This window comes from Malania oleifera, chromosome 5 (assembly GCF_029873635.1).
Source record: "Malania oleifera isolate guangnan ecotype guangnan chromosome 5, ASM2987363v1, whole genome shotgun sequence".
Classification (NCBI taxonomy): domain Eukaryota; kingdom Viridiplantae; phylum Streptophyta; class Magnoliopsida; order Santalales; family Ximeniaceae; genus Malania; species Malania oleifera.
Genome location: NC_080421.1, coordinates 86,069,085 through 86,097,037, shown reverse-complemented (window position 1 = coordinate 86,097,037; position 27,953 = coordinate 86,069,085). Strand labels below are relative to the sequence as shown.

Here is a 27,953-nt window from a genome sequence, read left to right as displayed (position 1 = left end):
TGTGCCAATGTAGAATTTATAGTAACGGCATTAGGGTTTTAGTAACAGTTATAATCCGTCACTAATACTCTATTATTAGTGACACTTTTAAAATTCGTCACTAATAATTATTAGTAACCGCAATTATGGTGACTTCCAAAACCGTTACTAGTACTTGTAAAATCGTCACTAATAGTATTAGTGACGGTTTAAAACCATCACTAATACCCTTATTTCTTGTAGTGCCTTGTCCCACTCCCAAGAGCGCAATCACCTATAAAGATGCACCTTAGCTCATGAAGCGAATAGAGGTGAACACAATAATAGGAAGGAAATGAGGTGAACTATGAACTCCTTACTGTAAATGCATCACTAGGTTGGGTATGTTTAGGCGGCAGAGTTCACCCAATTATTACATGATGGAGCATTGGTGGCCACTGAGGCAAGAAAAGAATAGGAAGTCCACTATAATAATTAGGTTGTTTAATGTTTGACGACTCCCTAAATAGGAAAATTAGAAATAACAATGTTTTGGCACAATTTGGGGATTAATTATACTCCAAGTTTGACTTGGAATGGGTATATAGAAGTATGGAACCTATCTTGTAAGAATCTCTTAACAAATTTCATACATTAATATAGTAGCCTAGCACTAAAATACTTTTACCCTCTCTTTTTCCTTCTCTCTATCTCATACCTCCCTCTTCTGATCTAAGTCCCTTCCCTTCCCCTCCCTCTCCTTCTTCCTTCTTCTACAATTTCTACGATTTGTACGACTCTCTCACTCTTTATTCCCACAAAATCACTTAAAAAGGTACTTGAGTTTTTTTTTTTTTTTTTTTCAAATGGAAGTTAATGATTATGAAACACTAGAGTCTAACTCCCCAAATAATACATTTATAGAAGATGAGAAAAGAATGGGTAATGCTTTTTCAACAATCAAATGTCTTAGAGCATGGAATCAACCTAGTATTAATATCTCTAAAAACGAAAAAAAAAAAAATAGTCTCATTCAAATTGTAGTTTGTATGTCCCAATAATACTATCAAATATGAAGTTAGTACCATTTGAACACAAGCTATAATGAATCGTAGTGCTAGAAATATAAAGAGACAAGGTGGTTTCAACTTTTGTGATCTATCAATTAAAAAACGAATGATAAATTGGAAATCAAAAGCAAACATCATACTAGTGTTACATCCTACAAGTGACCATAGAGTTTAAAGAAGTTGATTTCAATTATTGACCAAGAGAATGAAATCAAATACCAAATGTGTTGGATTCCTTAGCAGCAATGTTCCAAGATGGAACATGGAGTAGGGAGACAACCTTATCATGATTACAATATGTGACTCTCACCTATTTATTAAATGTTGAAGAGGCAGTTAATAAAGAACCATGGTACTATGATATCAGGAAGTCCATCCAAAGTTAAAAAAACATATCCATTGGGATTTCAAAGAATTGATAAAAGGACAGTTTTACAAATACCAATTGGATTTTTCTTAGATGTTTCTTATACGTTTAAGTTCTTTATAGGCAAGGACATGATATGGTATTATTGAGGTGTGTTGATATTAATAAAGCCAATAGACTTATGGAAGAGCTGTGTGAGGGAATTCGTAGGACTCCTGGAAAAAATCACTAGATCAATCAAAAAATCATAAAACACTCACTACTATTGGCGAACAATTAAGTTGAATTGTATCAAGTATATGAGGAAATCTAGCACATGCCGAATATATGCAAATGGGATTCAAGCACCAAGTCTACCATTACGTGTGTCGACACTCCTTGGACTTTTTGTAACATGAGGCATGGATGTGATTAGCCCAACTACCCCCAAGGCAATCATAACTTCCCCAAGGTCATTGATTTATTACTTCATCAAATGAGTTGAAACCTTTCCTAATGCTAGTATAGTGAAAGTAGTAGAAATTAAGAAAAAGCAAGTGCATATGCCACTATAGCCTTTTATGCAATTAAATTCATTAGATTTCCTTCGTTCTTTACTTGAGAATTTATGAAATTCCTTTATTTTTCAAGTTTCCTCAATTTTCTATGACTTTGGAAGAGTTGTCCTAATTTAAACTTTCCAAAAAAAATACTTTTGCCTAGATTAGGTCTATTATAAAACTTCCAAAATTTCCTTCTTAAACCCAAATTTTCCAAAGGTCTTCCTCTTCACCAATAAACAATGTTGCGCTATAATGCGGCAACCACCCTGTGAAGATGTTACCATCTAACTCAACCCTATTTTGAATGATGGATATTCAAGATAATGTACCCCTTAGTACCTAAAGTTTACAAAGATTATCTCATGATCATGCTTTCTACTGTAGAGGTTCAGAGTTTCTCGAGAAGCTCCAAGAAACACCATGGAAATTCTTAAAACACTTCAAAATAATAAATAGTTGGATGATATTTGGATATTTTATATATATATATATATATATATATATATATATATGATCAAATTTTAAAATACTTCAAGAATTATTTGATTCTCCATATATTCTATTGATTAATACAACTATAAAATCCAAAAATAGAGCATTACCGCTCCCTTCAGATTTTTTGTGGCGGCCGATTCCTTTCATATTTGCCTGAGATATTGAAAATGTTGAAAGATCTAAATGCCAAAAACAAAGAACTACTTTTGTCAAGTTTGTGACAATCTAATATTAAGTAATGCCACATGTAGAATGAGTGCCATAGGAACACTATACCTACACCCACACCCGAAACTGCCCCAATGAACTGAACTATGACCATTTAAGCCCAAACCAGTCTCAATTAATGAATCTAAGTTTCAAACCCGGTAGTAACTCAATAACCACCCCGGAAAAAAAGAACACAAAAAAGAGTTTTAACATGATTTTCTCTACATCGGGCTACAAATCCAACTTGCACGTTGCAACATAAACCAAGTATCATAATAAAATCCCTTCAAAACCATGTCATGGAAAATGGAAACCCTTCAAATGTGCTAGCTAAGTTGCTAGCAAAGTGTCAGCAAGAACTTTTTTTTCCCCTTCTTTTATTTTTTTTTGGGGGGGGGGGGGGGGGGGGGGGAGAGAGAGAGAGAGAGAGAGAGAGAGAGAGGTGGGGATGGTGAAGGATTGCAACCACTGATTCGGTGGCACGTAATAGATATTCACCACTGATGAGTTGACACCTAGGTACGTTCTCACAGTGCGGTGACAATGCATACATATCATGAACGAATATAGAGAGAATCTTAGTAATCTTTGGATGGTCATTGGCACACAATGCTTTTGAGGTGCATAGGAGTACAATGCCTAGTATTTCAGGATGGCAAGAATCTGTACCTCCTCACTCCGCACATTCTTTCCCTCGGCACCCCAACCATCCAATTTGCTCTCACGATCCATCCATTGCTCCTTTGCTTTTGTGCTGATTAGCCAACCAGGGAAAAGAAAGAGCTTAGAAGAAAAAACAAACAAAAAAGAAAGAAAAAGTGGAACTTTGGATCATCATGTCTCCTGGACCCAGGGGGAAATATCGGAACAGAGATCGGCCCTTTCAAATATAATTCACTAGCTTTCTTGCCCATTTGTTTATTTTTATCATTTATTTACTCTCAAAGTCTCCAGACCCTTCAATCAGAAAGATGAGGAATCAAATTCACTGCTTACACACGTCAACCTGACCCACTCACTCTCTGCCTTTTTGACCATGTCAGTACCACCCCCACCCTCGGTTTTCCCCCCCTTCTAAGGTTCTCATTTGTGTTGCTTGGAAAATAAAATAAGAAACAAAAAAGCAGCCAGGCATAAACCATGCAGCAGTTATGTCACAATGGCATTGGCTGTTCCACCCTAAATTGCACGGCCGACCAACTTTTTAGATGGAATATCCATCATAATTGTAATTTAACTTTCCAGATGTTGCCCTAGCATTTCAATAGAGTATCAAGTGCCACTAACTACTATTATTATCATTATTAGCACCCAAGTAGTTTTATGGCTTTCTTACTTGTGCAGCAGCAGTTCGATGTCCAGAGAAACTCAAAAGCTTCACGCATTAAAACCCTGGAAAGATGAGAATTTCAGCAAGGTAACTGGAACAATGAAATTGTATGTGAGCCCATAACCGGGGAAAAACTGGAAATTTCCAATGAAAAATAGGCAATACAAAAGAGGAAGAACTTTGATAATTCCAAGCTTACAGAGGATACAACAATTGCCCAAGAAAACATCATTACAATGGTAAATCATAGGGCATATGCGATTGATAATTCTCTACTCACTTTAACCCATAGCTTTCTGGTTAAATATTGCACATTCAATAATTGATAAAAGTGTGAGTGTGTAAGTTAATGGAATAATTTGTCACTAATATGACTGCACTAAATGTCGTTAAACAGATGGACAAGAAACATTTCATGATACATGAAGATTTTGAATTTCAATCTGTAGTGTTCGAAGTTTTTTGTCAACATTTGATAATTCATATTGAATCTCAGATAACTTGTCTAGCCTATCTTGTGCTGCATCCTCGTAGGGTTTACCAGTAAGTTTCACAAAGCTTTCAAGATTTTCAATAATTTCCAATAGATCCTTTTGCATGGCCTCTTCAAGTTCATGTGCCAAGGCATCTGAGGTCCTTCTCACCTTGTTTACCATTTCTTGCCTACGGGCTGGGAAATTTGAAACTGCTAATAAACTGTCAAAAAACAAAGGCTCAATCAGATATGTACATGAATATAGCAAGTCAAATTGCTAGCCGCGCAAAATAGCTAAAACATCACCTGGAAAGAAACTAACCAGCCACGCAATGATGAAACCATACTAAATTTAGACAAGTCTTACATGTAAACACAATAAGATAGCCACATATACAGGCAAAGCTGTCATGTTTTTGCATTTGAAGTTAAAAAGTAAACTTCGGTTACATTCCACTTGAAAACAAGCACAATTGGAAACAAGTGGTAACTAAAAGAATTACACACTAAACATAATAATTTTAAAACCACACTAGTTAATCATATCTCAAATTTAAGAGCATGATCTTCTGAAGGTTTAAGGTCAAACAAAAAGTCTGCATACGCTATCGGCTCATGGAATTGTAGGATCTAGTACCACATTTTCATTCCAGAGAATTAGGTATAGAAAATTTCTTCTGCATTTATTTATTTTTAATTTAAGACGCTATCAGCTCATGGAATTGTAGGATCTAGTACCACATTTTCATTCCAGAGAATTAGGTATAGAAAATTTCTTCTGCATTGTCCTTCATTTATTTATTTTTAATTTAAGTATTGAAAAATACTGATTTCTCAGGATTTTTTGAAAGTAATCTTTGGGGTTTAGGGAAGGAGAGGATATTTTGGGACTGCACTGTTTTTACAATCCTTTGGTCGCTTTGGCTGGAAAGAAATGCTAGAGTTTTTAAAGATCAAAAGACTTCTCCAAATTTCTTTGGGAGAAAGTTATTTCTCTTGCTTCTTTTCTGGGCTCTCTTTTGGGTTTTTGGGGATCTTTCACTGTCCAACATTCAAAGGGATTGGAAAGCAGCTTTTGATATAATTTGTTAGCTTTTTCCCCTTTTCTTCTTTTGTGTTTTTTATAGGGGGATTTCTTATCCTCATTTCATTGTAATTGTGTTTCCTTTTTAATAGAATTGCTTTATTATCTAAAAAAACAAAAATACTGTGTTCTAACCAAAAAGAAATTAAATTTAAATTTAGAAAGTAAGTAAAGCTGAAAGGAGCCTAGCATGAGTTGTCCCTGCCTTCAAGGTTTACAATGTAGATTAGAAAACCAAAAAATAAAATTAAGTTTCAACAATTATTCTCATTCGAGTTGAAAATAAAATAGAATGCTGTAAAAGAATTACGTCATGGAACTTGAAAGGAGAACAAAATATTGAGATAAAACAATGAAAAGAAAAAAAAGTGGAAGATAATGAAGACATACAACCTCTATACAAAGGATAGTAAAAATATAGGTAGAGGTCCTACATAAATTTGGAGGTATGATCTGGTAACCAAATATAGTTGTGGGAGGAATACTTCCAAGAAGTATTTTTTTAAAAAGAGGTATAAAAGATGGCAATTGGCAATAATGGGGCTCTACTAGTATGCAGTTGACACACCCGACCTTTGGGGAGTGTTTTAAGACAAGGCGAAGAGATGATTACACTCAAGAATGAGCAGGTTTTAAATTTATATAATAAAAAAATTGAAGATTGCAAAAATTACATTTTAAGCGTGGAATAATGAGGCTTTTGGTAATATAAAATAACAGAAGAAAGATAATATTGATGAGATCGAGTATTTGGACAGACTATAGGAATGCAGTTTGATTGATGAAGAGGATATGACTAGAAAGGCTCGCCTTAGGAAAAGAGGAGGACTGTAATAGGAAATTATTTGGATGAAAGATCTTATTAAAGAGCTGAAGCTAGAGTCTGAAACTGTGGTGAGAGATCAGAAGTTGAAAGGGGAGACAATTTCAGATTTTTATAGGAAGTTGTATACAGAGATTGTCAGCATAGGCTTCTGGTAGAGGTTCTAATTGGAGTCCCATTGAAGGGACACCTAGCTACATGGCCATAGCGCTCATTCAACATTTTTTACTTGGGAGGGGCGGGGTTGGTTTAGGTTGCTGCTGTTTGACATGAAGAGGCATAAAGCTGCAGATCTTCGTGGTTTACATTAGCTTTCATTCAAGATAACCAGAAGTGCTTCAAGAGGATATTATGGGGTTTCCATGAGTTCCATGAAATGGAATGGTGGAGGGGAGTGTGAACTCTAGTTTTAATGCACTTGTTTCTAAAAAGGAGCACTCTAAAAAGGTGAGGGATTTTTAACCTATTAGTTTGTTTGCTAGCCTTTACAAAATTTTGATGAGGTTTTGTCCAAGAGGCCTCTTGATGTGTTAGGAAGCATTATTTCTTCAGAACAGGCTGCCTTTATTAAGGATAGACAGATTTTGCATGCAACTTTGGTTGCTAATTAGGTAGTTGCAATCGTTAGTTTTTGAGAGTGTCTGGGCATAAAATTGTCATGGGGAAGAATGGTTTAGCAACATAAATGCGCCCATTGAGCACACTAGCGAGTGGTCCGCTGATGTGGGGTCTGGTTTATTGGATTGGCCCTTGACTTATTTAGGGGTCCCTTTGGGAGGTATCTCCAGCTCTGTGGAATTTTGGAATCCAATAGTGGAAACGGTGGTGAAGTATTTAGATGGCTAGAAGGGGCCTCTTTTCTCTCTTGGGGTAGAATCACTCTTATTTAGGCTTGTTTGTCTACTATCCCATTGTATTATTTGTCTATTTTTAAGATTCCAGTGGGGATTACTAATAAGATTGAGAGAATTATGAGAGATTTTTTGTGGTCTGGAGTTGGGGGTCATAGGAATCATTTAATGAGTTGGGAAGAGGTTTTCAAGTCTAAATTGTAAGGGGTCTAGGACTTAGAAAGTTGGTATCTATAAACACCGCTCTCATAGCTAAATGGTTATGGAATTTTCCCCTAGAAGATTCTTCAATTTGGCATACAGTTATTAGAAGTAAGTTTCCGAGAGTGAGTAAACTTGGATATCAATGTTGGATAAAGATTTTCTTCAAAGGGTCCATGGAGATCTATCTCACAAACTAAATATGTGGAGGGGAGGGGTTCTTGGATTTGTTTTTGGATAGACCCGTGACTAAGGAAAAGTGTCTTATCTACATCTTTTCCTTCCCTCTTCCAATTGAACTCAGGGCAAAAATAATTGGCAAAGATACACGTACTTGATGCCTCACCCATGAAAACAGACCCAAGTCCTAGTTGCCCCACTAAATGGTGATTTAATATGAACTCTACATCTTGGAGCCACGCCAATTTTAGAGCGTCTTTGTGATAATGGAACCAACCAGCAAAAAACATTAATGCCCCAAAGATCAATGCACCAATTGCAATACAATAGAGTTGTCATTCACTAGTTATTCCAGATACTCATCAAATCTAAAGAAAACCAAAGGTTATATGCATTCGTTGGAAATCCCCGTCCACATCACCATTCGATATTTCTTTGCCCACAATTGGCCAAATCACCTATGCACTAGGCCCAATTTTAATAGGATCGCTTATACATGCTTCATAATTGGCAAAACAAGCATCGTGGAACTACATGCCATCAATTAGTCCTTCGGCTTCTTGGAATTTTCGTTTCAAAAAATCTTTCAATGATATAGAATTAATGGATTTATCTTTCCTACAAACTTTATAGAATAACTGTCATTTTTTCAAGAAGTTGTGCGTGTTCTTGGCCTTTGGAGCATTCCAAGGTGGATTCTTGTAAATCATTTTATGTGTTCTTGATCCATTCCAAGTCTTTTTTTCCTCTATACTCTTTCATTGGAAGGCCAATGCACCCCCAAAAATAAGGCTTTTATTTGGTTGATTGTGCTTAATAAATTCAATACCAATAACTTGCTGCAAATCAAGATACCTTTGAAGGTTCTTTCTCCAAATGTTTGTGTGCCCTACTATAAGAATTTTGAGACATCATCTCATTTTTTTTTTTTGCACTGTGATTTTGCTAGGTGGGGTGGGCTATATGTGATCTTTTCTGCCAATTCACCTAATAGAGAGCATTATCCTCTACTAAGATTAAAAGCTATTGAATCCTTCCTCACTACATCATTCCAAGTTATTTTAGGCCTACCCTTACCTCTTTTTACGCCATAAACAACTCAGTCACTCCTTCTCACAGGTACGCTATTAGGTCTGCATTTCAAATGCCAAAACCATCTAAGTCGCCCCTCCCTTATTGTAATCAGAATGAATGATTTCTGTATTTCTTGAATTAATTTTGTACAATCACAACTCTCTATAAATTATACAAACCGTGTATCAACAAGGAAAGAATTGCCTAAAATAGGAGCATGAAATCTGCCCAAGTAATAGGCTAGAAATCCCTATACAATTTGTAGTATCATTGACCCATTATTCTCAAGATTTCTAATAATCCTCAAGATTTCTACACTCCCCCTCAAGTTGGATCATAAATGTTGACCATATCCAACTTGTATGTGAAATCATCAAAACTTTGTCGAGGTAGTCCTCTGGTGAAGATGTTGGCTGTTTGTTCTTTGGTAGGAACATAATTTATGCAAATGGTTCCTTCTTCAACATTTTCCTCGATAAAGTGTCTGTCCACTTCTACATGTTTGGTCCTGTCATGTTGGACTGGATTGAGAGAGATGTTAATGGCTGCTTTGTTATCACAGTAGAGTTTGATAGGAAACTTTACCATGACATGCAACTCCTCCAAGCGTTCCCGTCCTTCACATATTTTTTGCACCACTACTATAAACTCTGCTTCAGCACTACTTCTGGCCACAACGTTTTGTTTTTTGCTTCTCCAAGTCACCAAGTTTCCATATACAAAGGTGCAGTACCCGGATGTGGACCTTCTATCTTCTGCTGGTCCTGCCCAATCAGCATCTGCGAAGACTTCTATTTCTTTGCTTTCACATTTTTTGAAGAATAGTCCTTCGCCCGGAGATCCCTTGAGATATCTAAGAATCTTGTACACTGCTTCTAGGTGACTTTCCCTTGGTGAATGCATGTGTTGACTTACCACACTTACTACAAATGCGATGTCGAGTCTAGTATGTGATAAGTAAATTAGTTTGCCAACTAATCCTTGATACCTTTCTCATTCAACAGGTTTTCCGATGTCTTCTCTTCTTTTTCCTACTTTAATGGGGGTATCGCTTGGTTTGCACCCAAGCATGCCGATTTCGGTTAGGAGTTCTAGGACATACTTCCTCTGAGAAACACTAATTCCCTTCTTTGATCTAGCAAATTCCATCCCCAAAAAATACCGCAATTGTCCCAAATATTTTACCTCAAACTCAATGGCCAAGACTTTCTTGAACCTGTCCATCTCTGCTATATAGTCTCCAGTTAGGATGATGTCATCGACATATACAATCAAAATTGTATTCTTCCCATCTTTTGACTACCGGAAGAACATAGTATGGTCTAAGTGTCCTTGCCAATATCCTTGGCTCCTAATCACCTTTGTAAATCTATTGAACCAAGCTCTTAGAAACTATTTGAGTCCATACAGGGACTTTTTGAGTTTGCACACTCTGTTTTCTTCACCCCTTTTACAAAAGCCTGGTGGTATCGTCATGAAGACTTCTTCTTCTAATTCGTCATTCAGAAAAGCATTCTTGATGTCAAGTTGTTGGAGTGGCCAATCTAGGTTGGCTGCCAAGACTAGGAGAACTCGAACGGTATTTAGTTTTGCCACGGGTGCAAAAGTCTCTGTGTACTAAATGCCATAGGTTTGAGCAAACCCTTTTCCAACAAGGCGGGCTTTGTACCGTTAAACTGTCCCATCAGCTTTGTATTTCACAATAAACACCCATTTGCAGCCTACTAGTTTCTTCCCTCTCGGTAGATTCATCACATCCCACGTTCCATTTTTTTCCATGGCCCGCATTTCCTCCATAACTGCCTCTCTCCATTCAGGGATCTCAAGGGCTTCCTGAATATTCTTTGAAATTTTTATCCTGTCAAGATTAGAGGTAGAAGCACAACACCCGGTAGACAAAGTATGGTAAGACATGAATTTGGAAATGGGATGGAGAGTACATGACCAAGTTTGTTTTCTGAGAGCAATGGGTAAATTGAGATCGGCCTGTGCAGGTTTATCAAAGGAGGAATCAAGATTACTTCAAGACATTACCTGATCAAAAGTGGATGAAGACTCATGGTTGCTTGGATCTATCACCGGTTCCGACTCTTTTGGTGCCTCGGATATGAGATTCTCTGTGTCCTTTAATTTTGGCTTTCTTGATTAGACAAGTATCTCCTTGTTATATTGTTTTCCTGCATCTCCCCCTGAATTCAAGTTTTCTTCTGTATTTGGCAGATTAGAAGCACTTTTCAAGACAAGCTCAATGTTTGGGATAGGTTCAGTGTATGGGAAATGCTCAAGTTTAGTAATAAGGTATTGAAGTCCAAAACAAGTATCTCAGGTTCTGACTCTTTTGGTGCCTTAGGTATGAGATTCTCTGTGTCCTTTAATTTTGGCTTTCTTGAGTAAACAAGTATAGTCTTGTTATACTGTTTTCCTGCATCTCCCCCTGAATTCAAGTTTTCTTTTGTATTTGGCAGATTAGAAGCACTTTTCAAGACAAGCTCAGTGTTTGGGACAATATTTGGGACATGCTTAGGTTCAGTAATAAAGGTATTGAAGTCCAAAACTTGAGCTTCTTTACTACTCAAAGTCTCCCCCTGAAGCGAGGACTTTTGGAAGTAAAGAGTAGTTTCAAAGAAAGTAACATCAAGACAAACAAATACCCTTTTTGTTGCAGGATCATAACATTTGTACCCTTTTTGGGTAGGAGAATAGCCAAGAAAGACACACTTGAGGGCGTGTGGATCCAGTTTATGTCGATGATGTATATGGACAATAGCAGTACAACCAAACACTTTGAGAGAGAGATTTGAGTTGAGACGAGAGTTTGGAAAAAATGCCTGGAATTTTTGAAGAGGTGAGGCAAAAGAGAAAACTCGACTCGGCATTCTATTAATGAGATATGTAGTTGTGAGAATGGCATCACCCCAAAACATTTTTCGCATATAGGTAGTAAATAGCAATGCACAAGCTACTTCAAGGATATGTTTGTTTTTTCGTTCAGCAACCCCCATTTTGTTGGGGGCGGGGGGTCGACATAGGAACTTTGATGAATTATTCCATGTTCTTGGAGATAATTTCCCAAAATACAATTAAAATATTTTGTGCCATTATCTGTATGCATAATTTGAATTTTTGTTTTGTCTTTCAACAAGTAGACCCAACAAATACGAGTGTGGTCATCAATAAAAGTAACAAACCATTTTGTGTGGGTACGATTGAGAGTGCTAGACGGGACCCATACATCACTATGAATCATAGTAAGCGGTGAGGTCGGTTTGTATTTGGAATTTGGGAAAGAAGTACTTTGGTGTTTTGCAATTTCACAAATCTCACATTGAAAATCAAATGTTGTTTTATTCGAAAAAATGGAAGGAAATGACTGTCTCAAATACAGATAGCAATTTGACGTTGTTCATTCACATTAGCCTCCTCAAAGTAGTTGAGTCCCTCACACTCCTTAACATTGCCAATCGTCTTCCCCGATGATAGGTCCTGAAAAACACAATGAGAGAGAAGAAATTTAGCAGAACAATTGGAATTCTTAGTTAATTGGCTAATGGATAGTAAGTTGCAAGATAAATTAGAAACATGAAGAACGGACTCCGGTGTGATGGAGTCAGAGAGTCGGATATTCCCTCTGCCTGCGACAGACGAGAGTGATTCATCTGCAATTTTAACTTTTAAATTTCTAGCACAGGGTGAATATGATGAGAAAAGATGATAGGCATCGGTCATGTGGTTAGAGGCACCACAATCAATAATCCAAGCAGTTTTGGATTAGAGGTTATACTCAAGGCTTGCAAAAAATTACCCTTTGGGCTAAAGAACCTAAAGAAATATTTGTGGAAGACTGACTCGAAGTCTGAAAGGTAGAGAACATCTTGTAGAGTTGTTCCAACTGCTCAAAGTTAAATGCACCGCTTGAATTGGAACTATTACTGCTTTTCTCCCCTTGAGGTCTCTCAGCTTGATTATCAACTGTGGCTTGGTAGCCCCGATTTTTGTTGTCTTGCCATGGCTTCCAATCAACTAGTTTCCCGCGTATCTCCAACACGTCTCCTTAGTGTGGCCAGTTTTTCGACAGTGTTCACACCAGGGGCGTCCCTTCTGTTGTCTTGAACTAGATCCTGGAAGAGCCCCTCGAGACACTAAAGCAGACATTTCTGGTCCAGTATAGTCAGTAGAGACTATCTCTTTCACCATCACCTTACGCCTACTTTCTTCTCGTCTCAATTCAGAGAAAACTTCACGTGTTGATGGCAAGGTTCTTCCACGGACATCATCAAGGGCCCGATTTAAACCAGCAAGAAATTCAAACACCCGTTCATTTTCGAGGCGTTTTTTATATCGGACACTATCTCCCGAGCATTCCCACTCTTCTTCGAAACTCAGATAGAGTTCCTGCCAAAGAGCAATCGTCTCCATATAATAATCCATAACATCCCTTTCTCCCTGCTTCATCTTCCATAGTTGCGTCTTAAGCTCGAAGATTTAGGAGTTCCCGGCATCAGAGTAGGTCTCACGGACGGCATCCCAAACTCCTTCACCAACAGCGAGAAGAGATTAGTCCTCTCGATTGACAACTTAATGGAGTTCACCAACCACGTCGTGACCATGGAGTTCTCCGATTTCAATTTCTGAAGGGCAGCAGCTTCGATTGGGGCAAGTCTCTGTGTCTCGCTGGTAAGAAATCCTAACTTTCCCTTGCCATCGATCACAAGTTTGATCGATTGTGCCCATTCTCAGAAATTCTTGTCATTCATCTTATCCACCATGAGCTAGAAGGACAAGTTGTCGAGTCCTATTGAACCCATGGTGGAGATAGCTTCGTTCTCACCCTTGTGAGATTCAGAGGTCATCGAGCCTCTAATTTGGCCAGTAGTTTCTGCCAATGATAGCTAGGTTTAATCTCCTAGCTCTGATACCATGTAATCAAAATGAATGATACTTGTATTTCCTGAATTAATTTAGTGAAATCACAACTCTCTATAAATAATACAAACCGTATATCAACAAGGAAAGAATTGCCTAAAAGAGGAGTATGAAATCTGCCCAAGTATTAGGCTAGAAATCCCTAAGAGTCAAGTAGTTGGTATAAACATGGGAAGGTGAGTCAAAGGGATTTGTTGTAGCAAGGGATTGTACGATTCTAGATTGGCCTTTGACTTATTTGGGTCCTCCGCATGGAGATAACCCTAACTCTTCTACTCTTTCGGAACCATTCGTGCAAAGGTTGGGACAAGAGGATAAAGGAAAGAGGTTAGAGGGGTTGAGGACTTATTTATCCTTAGGAAGCCGCATTACTTTAATCAGTGCAGCTGTGTCTACTTTGCACGGGAGATTTTTTGTGGTCAGGTATAAGAGACAAGAAGAGGGATCATCTTGTTGGTGGGGATCAGATTAGGAAACACAAGTTTGGGTCTTGGCAAAGTGGTGTCTAAAAACACACCATTAGCTGGTAAATGGTCATAGAGGTTTCCCTTGGAGGATTAATTCTTTATGGTACAAAGTTATTCGAAGTTGAGATACTAGATGAAGTGGTAATGCTTTTCACACAAGCCCAAAGTTTATTTCACAGGTTGCTCATTTCTTCTATTACCTTATGATCTTACCCAATTCAAAGCTAATACTAGAAATTCCATTCAATTTTGAGAGGACATTTGAGTGGGTAAGGTTTCTTAGAGAGAGGTCATTGGAGAAGTTGCCAACATGCAATGATCAATTGTACCATGAAGAGGCTAGGGAAGGGCAATTCGTCTCTTGCTTTTTTGTGCTTTGGAGTGAACAAATGAAGAGGCTTCAAGCGCTAAAATATTTTCTGGTTTACATTTTTGATAATATACATACAAATATATATGTGTGTGTGTGTGTGTGCGCGCACGCGCATGTCTAAGCCTATCATAGCAAAGTCTCTGGCATATGCCTACAATAAAATGATGCACCTTTTTAAAAAGAGCTTTGATGTCTTTCGGCTAAAAAATGCCATGAGGCGCATCTATGCCTTTTGAAACACTAAATAAAACTAACCATTTTCAATGCCTCATGCTTCCTCTTGAGTACTAGATTCTCGCCATGCATGCAATTCATTGCATGAACTACAAGTAGAAAGTTGAGTAAAGTCGCCCAACGTGTGAGCACTGTCTTAAATTTCCACGAAATTGTCGCAATTTTCAATTTCTGTCACCCTCAAAATTGAAATGACAATCGATTTCGGTCTTGTATAATTTCCGTCGAAATCTCAATGAATCATCCGAAATTTATCGAGATCTCAAAATTTTAGTGAAACTAGTTGAAATTTGAACTATGCAATGAAATTTCCTCAAAATTCAAATGAGAGATTTAAGGGTGAAGTGAAATTTCTCTCTTAGTATATTTTATTTATTTTGGTCGAAACAAAAGATTAATACAAGTTCTTTTGAAATTATATGTGTTGACTCTATGAGTCCAATCTTGTTTTGATAATGACAAATCACTTGGTATTTGATCTGTGCATTGAGAGTGTGAACAAGAACATTATTTAGCATGCACAGAAGTTAAGGAAGTCATGGAAGCCATGAGGATTAAAGAATATACAACCAAGCACAATCCATGGATTTAAAAGAGTAGAAGAATGGAGATGCAAATGTCAAGTTCAAGATAGTCATGGAAATGGGTATTTAGATTTCATTGTATTTGCATATTATTATATGATATAGCTAGAAGCTCAAAATCATACCTTAGACTAACTTTAGGACACATGCATATCATGAAGAACTTATTTAAAAGAGTCTAAGTTAAACTGAATTTTGGGGGCAAATTTTTAGAGGCCTCGATGAACCCAATGGCCTTGTCGACGAACGCATGAAGGCCACTCAGCGACGAACACCTTGTTCTCGTCGACGAGAAAATACCAAGAACACAAAATTTCAGACGAGTCTCTCGTCGACGAACTCATGTTCACATCGACGAACGAGTGTTGAACACTCGTCAACAAAGGTGTCCTCTCGTCGACGAATGTCGGGCGCAGAACTGCGAGTCAGTGGGGATACGTGTGGAATTTTGTCCATTTAAATTGATCCAACGGCTGAGATTAAACCTAGGGTCGAGAACTCATATAAAATTAACCTAAAAACCCTAGTGCCTTACTTTTTGAATATATCTTGAGAGCGTTAAAGAAAATCCTCTACGGGTCTGCATTCCAACTTCTATACATCAAATTTTGGGCACTCTCATTCAAGAGTCAAGAGCTTTCACTCATATCTTATTGCAACGCTTCATTCATCTTGAGGTTTGAGGTTTGATAAAAGTGTTTTACACATTTAAATCTTATTTTTTTTTCCCTTAACTCATAAAATTTATATATATATATATATATATATATATATATTACTTGGGAACAAAAATAACAATCCGAGTATTTTATTCACTGATTGAATATACATACTTGAGAAAAACTTGATTGAAAACTCTTTGAGATATTCTTGAATATATTTATCCTTCTAAAATTGACTACTACAAAAACTATTTGATTGCTCAATTTGAGAGTGTTTTAAATATATACTTGTGAGAAATCTTTGCAATATTTTTAGTCATATTTTTATTCAAAGAGTTCATCTATCAAATTACTTAATAGTTGGAACCTAGATCTGAGTGTTACTAAAGATTATTTTTACAAGGATCATATCTTGAATTTTCCTGCATCAAGTGGATCAGATTGAAACCCTAAAATCTCCAAAGTGTTTATTTATAAGAAATTATTTTTTCGGAGATACTATCTTGAAGGTAATTTTGTGAAGCATATCATACATATAACGATTTTATCGTTACATACATCCTGAGCTTCAAGTTTTATCATATGAATATGTGTTAAGGATTTCTATTGTACTCATCAGCTAGTGTAGAAGCATTATTGAGTTTTTGCAGAATAGTTACATTGAAATCATGGTTCGGGTCGTGAACCGGGTTTGAGGAGAAAGTTGTATCTCTTTTAAGCAGCGAATTAGGAGGAAGTTGTACCTTTTGTAAGCAGCGGATTGTAAGGAAAGCTCCATCCCGATTAAAGAAGCAGGGATTTAGTAGAATCCTTGAGTGGGTTGCTCAAGGCGAGGACGTAGGTCGAGTTGGCTGAACCTCATAAAAATTGTGTTTGTTTTCTCTCTTCCCTTACTCCTTTTAATTTCCGCAACGCATTTCATTACCTATCTTGCATGTGTGTAATGTGTATGTTGAATAATCTTACAAGCACTTGGTAATTAATTGGGCATAATTGAATATAAATTATTGGATTGAACTAATTTCAAGCCCTAGTGATTGTCTGTGTTAAATCTTAAAATAAGGACTGATTGTTGAAGTAAAATTAAATACTTTCAAAATACTCAATTCACTCCCCCCTTGGGATTACACCTGAATTAACATTTGGTATCAAAGCAAGGTTTACATAAACTTAAATCGTTATTTTTGTAACACGATCACATGGCACACATCGGTGTAACTCCATTCGGTGAGGGACACTTGTCCACTAGATCACCAATTTTCTGTGGTGTAAATTACACTTACTGGAAACGTAAGATGAGTATATACTTGTTAAATGTAAATTGGAAAGTATGGAAAATAGTTTCTAAGTGAAATCATGTTCCCATGAAAGTAGTTGATAAGGTAAATGTTCCTAAGACTGAAGATGAATATACACAGGAAGACTGGAAACACTGTGCAAATAAATGCTACTGCAATGAACTTACTATTCTGTGCACTAGATGTAAATGAGTTTAATAGGGTGATGGCCTGTAACACTGCTAAAGAGATTTGGGAAAAGTTAGAAGTCACATATGAAGGTACTGAGGAAGTAAAAGATAGTAGGATAGACATGCTTACTAGCGAATATGAGGCATTTAAAATGACTGCTGATGAATCTATTAAATCCATGTACACTCGATTCACACACATCACGAATTCTTTAAATGTTCTTGGTAAATCTCACCCTACTTATGAGTTGATCAGGAAGATATTTAGGGGACTACCGCCAGTTTGGGAAGCTAAGGCCACTGCATTAGCAGAAGGAAGGAATCTTCAACGAAACGTCGGTTGATGAATGATCGGTTTGCTTATTACTTATGAACTAGCAATAAATGAAAGGAAGAATGAGAAAAACAAAACTAAGAAAGTTACAGCGCTTAAGGCATCATCCAACAGCTCTAGTGAGGGAAGTGATTCAGAATCGGATGATAACATGGCGCTTATCACTAAGAAATTCGGAGAGTTCATGAGAAAGAACAAGAAATACACCAGGAAATTCAAGGGCTCAAAAACAGAAAAGGGAGAGTCAAGTAGAAGGAAGCAAAAGGATGATTTTCCAATGTACTATAACTGTAAAGGAGTTAGACATATCAAGCCAAATTGTCCCCAGCTAAAGAAAGTGTCTAAAAAAAAAGAAAAAGAAGGCACTAAAGGTTGGCTGGGATACTTACAGTACCAGTAGTTCAGAATCTGAATCCAGTGATGACGAAATTGCAAATCTATGTCTGATGGCTCACAAAGACCACGAGGTACAATCTTTTTGTTCTGCTTCATATTATTATTCAAGTGATTCAGAAAATGAAAATAGCATGCTTTCTTATAATGGACTGCATCAGGAATATCTGTATACCCTTAAAATGCTTGAGAAAACGAATAAGAAAAATTTTGAGTTGAAATTAAAATTGAAAGAATTTTCAAAGTTAGTAGAAAGTCAAAATAAATCTCATGCATCTCTCATGAAAGACAAGGATTTGAAAATTGAAGAGTTAGAAAGGGATTTAAAAGATAAATCTAAGATTATCTGTAAATTTACAGAGGAACAAACTAATTTTGAAAAACTCCTTGGAATTCAAAGAAACTCCCTAGAAAAGAAAGGTCTTGGTTATAATGGAAAGGATAACCTAAAACAGAGACATCTTTAGATGGGATACTTCGTAAGAGAGTCAAAATCTTATGTTCCAACTAAAAACTATTATAAAAATATTACATATTTTGAATGTAAGAAGTTGGGTCACATAAAATTTGATTGTCCTTTTAAAAATAAAGATGTCAAAATTAAGAAAGTCTAGAAAGTCAAAGGAGAATTTAGTACTAACCCCCATGGACTCAAGAAAATCTGGGTACCAAAAGTAGTTATCTGATTATGTCTTGTAGATGTGCTTGAGAGTGTCCTCCTCGAAGGACAAGTGGTATATGAATAGTAGATGCTAGCGACATATGACAAGAGATAAAGCTAAATTCACATCCATCATATCCAAAGATGGAGGATTCGTTACATTTGGGGATAACTCGAAAGGTAAAATCATTGGAGTTGGTAAGGTTGGTAAGAAACCTTCACTTGTCATTGATAACATGTTATTAGTTGATGGATTGAAACACAACTTATTGAGTATAAGTCAATTATGTGATAAAGGTTATAAAGTCTCATTTGAACATGACAAATGCATTGTAGAGAACAAATCTGAAAACAAAGTATTGTTTACCGCAAATCGTAATGAAAATGTCTACACCACTAGCTTTGATAATCTTGCTTCTCAACATGTTACTTGTTTTCCTGCTATGAATGAAATTCGTTGGATTTGGCATTGGAGACTAGGACACGCAAACATGGACTTGATATCTAAACTAGTTAAGGGAGACTTAGTTAAAGGATTGTCTAAGGCTAAATTCGTGAAAGATAAAATCTGTGATGCATGTTAACTAGGAAAACAAGCAAGCTCTAGTTTTAAGAAAAAGAAAGTTATCTCCACTACGAGGCCACTTCAAATGCTACACTTAGACTCATTTGGTCCAAACCCAACTCAGAGTTTAGGAGGAAAATCATACGCATTCGTCATTGTTGATGATTATTCAAGATATATATGGGTATTGTTTTTAGGTTACAAAGATGAAGCATGTGAACAATTCATAAATCTGTGCAAGAAAATTCAAAATGAAAAGGGATATACTATCACTAAAATCCAAAGTGATAGGGGTAGAGAATTTAAAAATCAAGGCATGGAAGACTATTACAATTCATTAGGAATAGCTCATAACTTTTCTGCTCCTAGAACACCACAAAAGAATGGTGTAGTTGAAAGAAAGAATACGTCTATACAAGAAATGGCCAAAACTATGCTTAACCAAGTACTTCTGGGCTAAGGCAGTAAATACCGTCTGCTATGTTCTAAATAGAGTTTTGATTAGACCATGTCTAAATAAGACTCCTTACGAATTATGGAATGGTCATAGACCAAACATATCGTATTTTCATGTCTTTAGCTGTGAATGTTTTGTAATTAGAGACAATGAACACTTAGGAAAGTTTAATGTAAAATCAAATGAAGTATCTTTCCAGGGTATGCCTTAAATAGTAAAGTCCACAGGGTATATAATAAACGAACATTAACTGTTGTAGAATCTATCCATGTAGTATTTGACGAGTCAAATCCCTTCTCCAAAAAGACTGATGAGGATGAAATTGAAATAAATAAGGAATTTGACAAACTGTCTATTGAAAATGATTCAGATAAGAGAAATGAAGCTAAGGAACCATCTGCTGAAAATAATCAAATTGAAAATGAGATTAAAGAACCACCTAGAGAATGGAAGTATATAAAGAATCACCCCATCGATCAAATAATACGTGAACCATCACGTGGAATAGTCACACGATCCTCACTTAGAAACATGGTTAGTCATTGTGCATTCCTATCTCAAGAAGAACCTAAGAATGTGAGTGATGCAATTGAGGATGAATCATGGGTGATGTCCATGCAAGAAGAACTAAACTAGTTTGATAGAAATAAAGTATGGACATTAGTTCCTAGACCTGAAGATAAGACAGTTATTAGAACAAAATGGATATATAAGAACAAGAAAGATGAACATGAGATAGTTGTTAGAAATAAGACAAGACTACTAGCTCAAGGATATAACTTCCTTAAAAATCAAATCATCCAACTCATTCTTCAACGAAACCCTATTAATGTCCTCGCTCTCAGAAATTAATGTCTTTTTTACCTATATAGGTAATCCAACTCACTCAAAATACTAGCCTTCCTAATCATAATGTCGCTAAACACCTTCCTATTCCACTTTTTCAAGATCTCTTCACCTAAACCCTTCCCACCCCCTCTCAAAATCCTTACTCTAAGAATTCCTAACTAAAGATGGTTAATGCTTATTTTATTCTTTTAAGTATTATTCAGTGTGTTAGTATTATATTAATTAGTGAGACTTAGTAAGTGTATTATGGTTATTAAAATGTATTTGATATGTACTATAAATAAAGGGAGAGACCTATCTTTGTGTTAGGTCACTCATTTAATCAAAAATCTCAACATGGTATTAGAGCAAGATCCAACCTAAACCCTATCGCCAAACCAAACTTAGCCGTCGAGGCCAAAAACACCCTCCCATTGGTGCCCATCTCTAAACCACAACAACCCTTCAATATTTCACAAAATCAGCCACATAACATAAACAAAATGCTCTAAACTATAACCCTACAAAATCCCATCGCCATAAAACCTCCCTGCACACCCCTACGCGCCATTTGACCGTCAACCGTCTCAACCCTATGTACCAGCGTGTGGAAGTGCTTTAGGCCACCTTTTTCTGATTTTTTCTTCCAGCATGTTCAGATTCCTTCCCTAGACCATACAATCAAGCTATCGGGCATGTAATTTGCTCAAAGATCCAACCTTTTTAGACAATGCACTTGTGATAATCAGTTAGTTGTTGTCTAGTGTTAGTGAAGACTATTTGTGAGTCTCTTGGAGTAGTTGCAATGCTCATAAGTTGAATTTCCGGGTTGTCACAATGTTACATCAGTTTGTTGGTGGTTCACTACATCTGTCACTATTTCAATAGTTCACCTCGTTTGTGGTTATCCCAATTAGTTTTGATTTTTCCTCTTGCTTGAGAATGGTCTAGCTTATGAGTGCTGGGATGCAATCCATGAATCACAAAAACATTTTTCCTTCATTGTTGTCACAGATAATGTTGGCCTTACAAGGCTTAAAATCTTGTTTTGATGATTACAAACCAGAAGAACTTAACATATTTGGTTAAGTAATGATATTTTAAGACTCAAGTATGTGAATACAAGGTCAAGTGCTCACAAGGATTATTGAAAACTTATACTTCTAAGAAAGATGATCAAATGAAGCTTAAAGAGTATTAAAGCATGAGCATGGATTCAAAGATGATCTAATAAAGCTTGAAGAATATTGAAGCATGAAGTTATAGATGAAACTTAAAGCCAAATTCAAAATGAAGACTGGAAGCTACACATGAAGACTTACTGCTTAGAGTGCTTAAGTATAAGAAGTCTCATGTAAGTACTTCATTCGATTTCAATATGAATATATGAAGCTCTTAAGTTAATTACTTGGATCTAGATACCTTTTAAAATACTTGGAAAATATTTTTATAAGGTCAAAAGTTATTTCAAAAAGGTTAAAATCACTTTTGGACTGAAAAGCACCAAAAGAGGACTTTCCAATTTATGTTCTTTTTACTATATCCGCATTGATGAGCATTTTTCTCTATCAAATACTCCTTATCTTAAAAAGTGTTCAACATGAAAGTTGTGGGATTTCCTCTTAGCTTTCTGTTGATATCAAGAACGTTCAAATCGGAGTTGTATAGAAAAAGTTATGACCAAAATACTGAAAAATGGTTGAAGCTGTCAGGCGACTAAAAATATCTATCTAGGTGACTGAACAGCAACCCCAAAGGACCCAGGCCACTAACTCAGAGTTTCCAGTCGACTGACTCCTTGCTGACTTTGAATTCTCTGTGTTTTTAACTATCCAGGCGACTGACCCTCTGTTTCCAGTCGACTGACTCTTCGAAATTCATATTTTTAAAACTAACGAGAAGTTTCCAAAATTGAGTTTTTGAATTCTAAATGTTATGAAAACTTGGGAAACACTCCAAGTCACTTGAGGAATACAAAATACACTTTCTCAACTCTATAAATACCCCCCAAGGCAAAGGATTTAATACACCAAGAATCAAAATCAGCGATCAAGCTCTCTTTGCTTACAATCTTTATAAAGCTCTCTTTCTCAAACTCTTGCTGAAGTTTCTACTGAGAATTTTCCGATTTAAAGCCGTGGTACTTTGAGTTTCTACTGATTCCAAATCTAAAGAACCCGAGTGATATTATCTTGAGCTTCATTCTTTCTATATTGATGTCTATTGAAGTACATTGTGCTAATCAATTGTACTAATCAGCTCTTGTAGAGAGTGTCTTTGTACACCAAATTTGTTTCTTGTTTTTGTAGACAGTTCAGGATTGTTGAATCATTGTACCGAGTGTGGTATCGCTTGGAGAGTGGGCTCCATCCTAATTGAAGGAGGGATTGTAAAAGGCTGCTCGTGCCCATCAAAGGAGTGTGTAAGGTTGCTCCTACCCGTAAAAGGAGTGGTATAGTGGAATCCTTTGGTGGTGTTGCCTAAGGCGAGGACGTAGGTGGGTATTGCTGAACCTCATAAAAACTCTCGTCTCACTCTCTTCCCTACTCTCATTTAATTTCCTGTTTATATTAACTACGGGGTTGGATTTTAATTTTTTGATCATATACACTACGTGGATTGAAAATTAAATAAACCAAGGTTTAATTTGATTTTGGGATTGCAGAAACCGAAAGGGAGTATGTTGGTTGATCAATATAAATTGCGGAAACCTTAAAGGGAGTACGTTGATTGGTGAACACCCAAGACTTATTAACTGAAAGTTTATTTAAAGTCTTGAGTTTTTTGGAAGAGTGTTGAAAGTTTGAGTTGTATTTCATATTGAGAAAACAGATACACAAATACAGGGCTTCTTATCGGCAAACAAATATTCTCAAACTCTACTTTGGTTTGCTAAAGTGCTGAAACTTGACAACATTACTAAATTCTTAATCAATTGTGGATTGTGTTGTTATTGTGTTGATTGGATTGTATTGAGTTGCTGAAAAGAATAAACAACTTGGCATATACATTCATAAAGGTTTTACAAAGTCAATTTTCCGCTGAACTTGTAATTGAAAACCTACTTTGCTTGTGCAATTGCAGAAATTAAAATAAGTTAAAGAATCAATCAAAGAAATTTTAAAATCCCAATTCACCCACCCCCCCCCCCCCTCTCTTGGGAGTACACCTTCATTTTCAAATTGGTATCAAAGTCAGGTTATAGCAAATCTTAATCTAGAAGCTACATAAAGATTTAAATACAAACCTAGGTGTATCTCCTTTTGCCAAAAGTCAATCCTCACATAGACCACCTCTCTTTTGCGGTGTCAACTATACTTTTTCGAAACAACGAATGAGAATATACTTGCAAAACATGGATTGGAAAACTTGGAAAGTTGTCACACATGGTGACCACATCCCCACTAAAACCATGGATAGTAAAGAAATACCTAAAGATGAAAAAGAGATGACTGACAATGATTTTAAGATGTTGCAAGTAAATTCAAGTGCTATGAATGCAATATTGTGCCCTTGATGTAAATGAATACAATAGGGTCATGGCATGTAAATCAGCCAAAGAAATATGGGATAAACTAGAAGTAACCTATGAAGGTACGGCTAATGTTAGAGATAGTAGAATCAACATGCTCACAAGCAAGTATGAGGCCTTTAAGATGAACCCGGATGAAACTATCACTAGCATGTATACTAGATTTACTACTCCTTAAATGCTTTAGGGAAAAATTACTCAACATATGAAAAAATTCGGAAAATTCTTAGAGGACTTCCACCAATTTGGGAACCTAAGGCAACTGCAATAACTGAAGGAAGAAATTTGAAAAACACCTCCCCAGATGAATTAATAGGTTCTCTCCTCACATATGAGATGGCAATAAACGAAAGAAGTGGAAAATCTAAAGCCTAAAAATCTGTTGCATTTAAAACCTCAAATAAAAACTCTAGCAATGAAGACGAAGAGGAAATTGATGCAAATGATGTAGCCCTCATAACCAAAAGACAAATTCTTAGAAAGAAGAATAAATTTACTAGAAAATTTAGGGACTCAGAATCAGATGAAGAAGAAACCAATAAAAAAGAATCAAGGAATAAAATCCCTACATGTTATAATTGCAAGAAAGTTGAACACATAAAACCGAATTGTCCACAGCTCATGAAGGATTCTAAAAAGAAAAAGAAAAAGGCAATGAAGGTCACTACATGGGACAATCTAAGTTCTAGTAGTTCAAAGAGTGAATCAAGTGAACAAGAGTTTAAAAATGGTTGTCTTATGGCATGAGACGATGATAATGATGAACAAAGTTCCTCATCCAAATCTTTTAATGAATCATGCAGTGAATCTAGCAACAATGAATCCAATGATGAGAGTATATCATCTTATAAAAACTACAAAGTAAATTATTCAAGATTCATAAGATTCTAGTTAAAGTGACCAAACGGTATACGTCGTTGAAAAATAAGAATGAAGCTGCAATGAAAGAATTAGAATCTAAAAATCGTGCTGAAAAAGAAAAGGATTTAAAAATCAAGAGATTAGAAAGCAAGAATGAAAAGGTGATGAAAGAATTGGAAGATCTAAGATCCCAAACTTCCATTGATAATGAGAAAGATCTATATATTTCTAAACTAGAAAACAAAATCAGCAAAATGTCTCAAAATCAAGAAAAGAGTAAAAATATACAAAACTCATAAATCTGTGACCTTAAGAGAAAAATTGAGGATCAAGTCAAAATCATCTACAACTTGACTAAAGGAAAAGAAAATCTTGATAAAATGATTGGCGCAGAAAGAATGTCCTTGAATAAAGAAGGCATAGGATTCAATGGAGTTGAGAACACAAGGAAAAAGAACCTCAACATGGGGTACTTTGCAAAAACCTCCAAAGACTATGCCAGCACCTCCTCTAATGCTTACACACATACCACATGTTTTCTATGTAAGAAGAAAGGACACATTAAGTTTGAATGTTCATTAAAGAGAAAGGGTGTGAAAAATAAACAAGTTTGGAGAATAAAAGAAACATCCCTTGTTAAACCATCTGGACCCAAGAAAGTATGGGTACCTAGATAAAAGGCCTAGTTCACAAACTAGTTCACTCCAGAGATATTAGGAATAGTCTACAAGATTCAAGATTGTCAAATTTAAATATAAGAAGAAAATTTCTCCTTGTTCAATATATGGAAAGTCACTTAATCCCAATTAATACAAGGATATTGAACTAGCTGAAATGGAAAATCTTAAAGAAGAGTTTATGAGATTATTGACAACTATAATATTGAAACAAATAAATACAAGAATGGCATTGTTGGCCACAAATCAAGAAAGCTTGGATTGTACAAGGCTAAAACTTAGAAAGTATTGAGATTTGAAAAGCTATATGAATTTTGTATTCTTATGCAAAAGAGTTATCTGAAATCAAAAGAAAGAAAATTTGAAGCAAATTGAGCTTATTGCATAAGAATTTCAAATAAGAAATAAGGATAAGTGTTTGAAGAAAGCATGAGCATATGAGCATACAAATCTGATGGAAATGCAAGATGCATATATATTTTGAGAAACCAAACACTAAGCTAGGTTGAAATATTATTTTGTTGTGCTTAGCTCTTTTTATTTGTTTTCTCCTAAACCATCTTAGTTCACATGCTTATTTTGGATTATGTTATATTTCTTTTACATATTGAATGATGGATGACCATATTTTGATTGAAATATATGTTGTATTATGGACTTTGTTATTACAATCTAAACGCGGATTTTTTTGCATATTATTTATTTCGATTTAGTTTCTATTGATAAAAAAAAAGGAGAAAATTTAGCAAATCTGAATATTAGCAAACTAAGTATGAGCATGACATGATAAAAGTAAAAACATAGCTTCACATGATATTTACACTCATACTTCATGGATACGTAGTTTACTTCATGAATGAAATTCTAAATCTATTGAATATGAAATACATTTCATTTAGGGGGGTTAGACTAATTAAGTAATGACATCATGATTTTTTATTACTAGAGATTATTGAAAATTCTTATATACAATCCTTTGTATTTTCTCATGCTACTTTGGAACTTGTTGTCTATCTTTTTATGCATGATGAAAGCAAATTTTTTCTTATGGTTGCTCTTTGCCTTGGTATTTATATATTTTTCTTGATATCTTACTCTTTCTGATTGATGCCAAAACGGGCAGAATTTTTGGCCAAAAATTGAGCACAACACTGCATACCTAAGCATGAATATTGGCTCAACTATGAAATGAAATATATGAGCATGATAATTGATCTTGAATTATGATGTGATATTAAGCTAATCTGGATATATGAGAATGATATTGAAATTAACATTGAAATTGATCTTGACATAGCAAATACTGTTAAGTTGATGCTTATTGTAAGGAGGCGTTTTTTTACGGCTTACTCATTTTTTGCTCCTTATTTGTCATCATTAAAAAAGGGGAGATTGTTGGCCTTACAAGGCTTAAAATCTTATTTTGATGATAACAAATCAGAAGAATTTAACATATTTGGTTAAGTGATGATATTTCAGGACTCAAGTATGTGAATACAAGGTCAAGTGCTCACAAGGATTATTGAAAACTTATACTCCAAAGAAAGATGATCAAATGAAGCTTAAAGAGTATTAAAGCATGAGCATGGATTCAAAGATGATCTAATAAAGCTTGAAGCATATTGAAGCATGAAGTTATAGATGAAACTTAAAGCCAAATTCAAAATGAAGACTGGAAGCTACACATGAAGACTTACTGCTTAGAGTGCTTAAGTTTAAGAAGTCTCATGTAAGTACTTCATTCGATTTCAATATGGATACATGAAGCTCTTAGGTTAATTACTTGGATCTAGATACCTTTTAAAATACTTGAAAAAATTTTTATAAGGTCAAAAGTTATTTCAAAAGGGTTAAAATCATTTTTGGAATGAAAAGCACCAAAAGAGGATTTTCCAAATTCTGTTTTTTTTTCTATATCCATATTGATGAGTATTTTTCTCTATCAAACACTCCTTATCTTAAAAAGTGTTCAACATGAAAGTTGTGTTATTTTCTCTTAACTTTTTGTTGATATCAAGAACGTTCAAATCAGAGTAGTATAGAAAAAGTTATGACCAAAATACTGAAGAATGGTCGAAGCTGTCAGGCGACTGAAAATATTTGTCCACGCGACTAAACAACAACCCGAGAGGACTAGGCGACTGACTCAATGTTTCCAGTCGACTGATTCCTTGCTGACTTTGAATTCTCTGTGTTTTTAACTATCAAGGCGACTGACTCTTCGAAATTCATATTTTTAAAACTAACGAGAAGTTTCCAAAATTAAGTTTTTGA

The 27,953-nt window shown here is 35.7% G+C and overlaps 1 protein-coding gene across 5 annotated transcripts in view; it reads right to left on the bottom strand.

Annotated features, from left to right (window-relative positions):
- Nucleotides 1-4,252: 4,252 nt before the first annotated feature.
- LOC131156699 (probable transmembrane GTPase FZO-like, chloroplastic) overlaps nt 4,253-27,953 on the bottom strand; it is an 88,251-nt gene continuing 64,550 nt past the window's right edge. For all 5 annotated transcript variants that reach the window (XM_058110577.1, XM_058110581.1, XM_058110579.1 and 2 more), the window contains one exon: nt 4,253-4,668. In XM_058110577.1, coding sequence (XP_057966560.1) covers nt 4,386-4,668 — 283 coding nt within the window. In that variant the 3' untranslated portion in view covers nt 4,253-4,385. The remainder of the gene's footprint in view (nt 4,669-27,953) is intronic.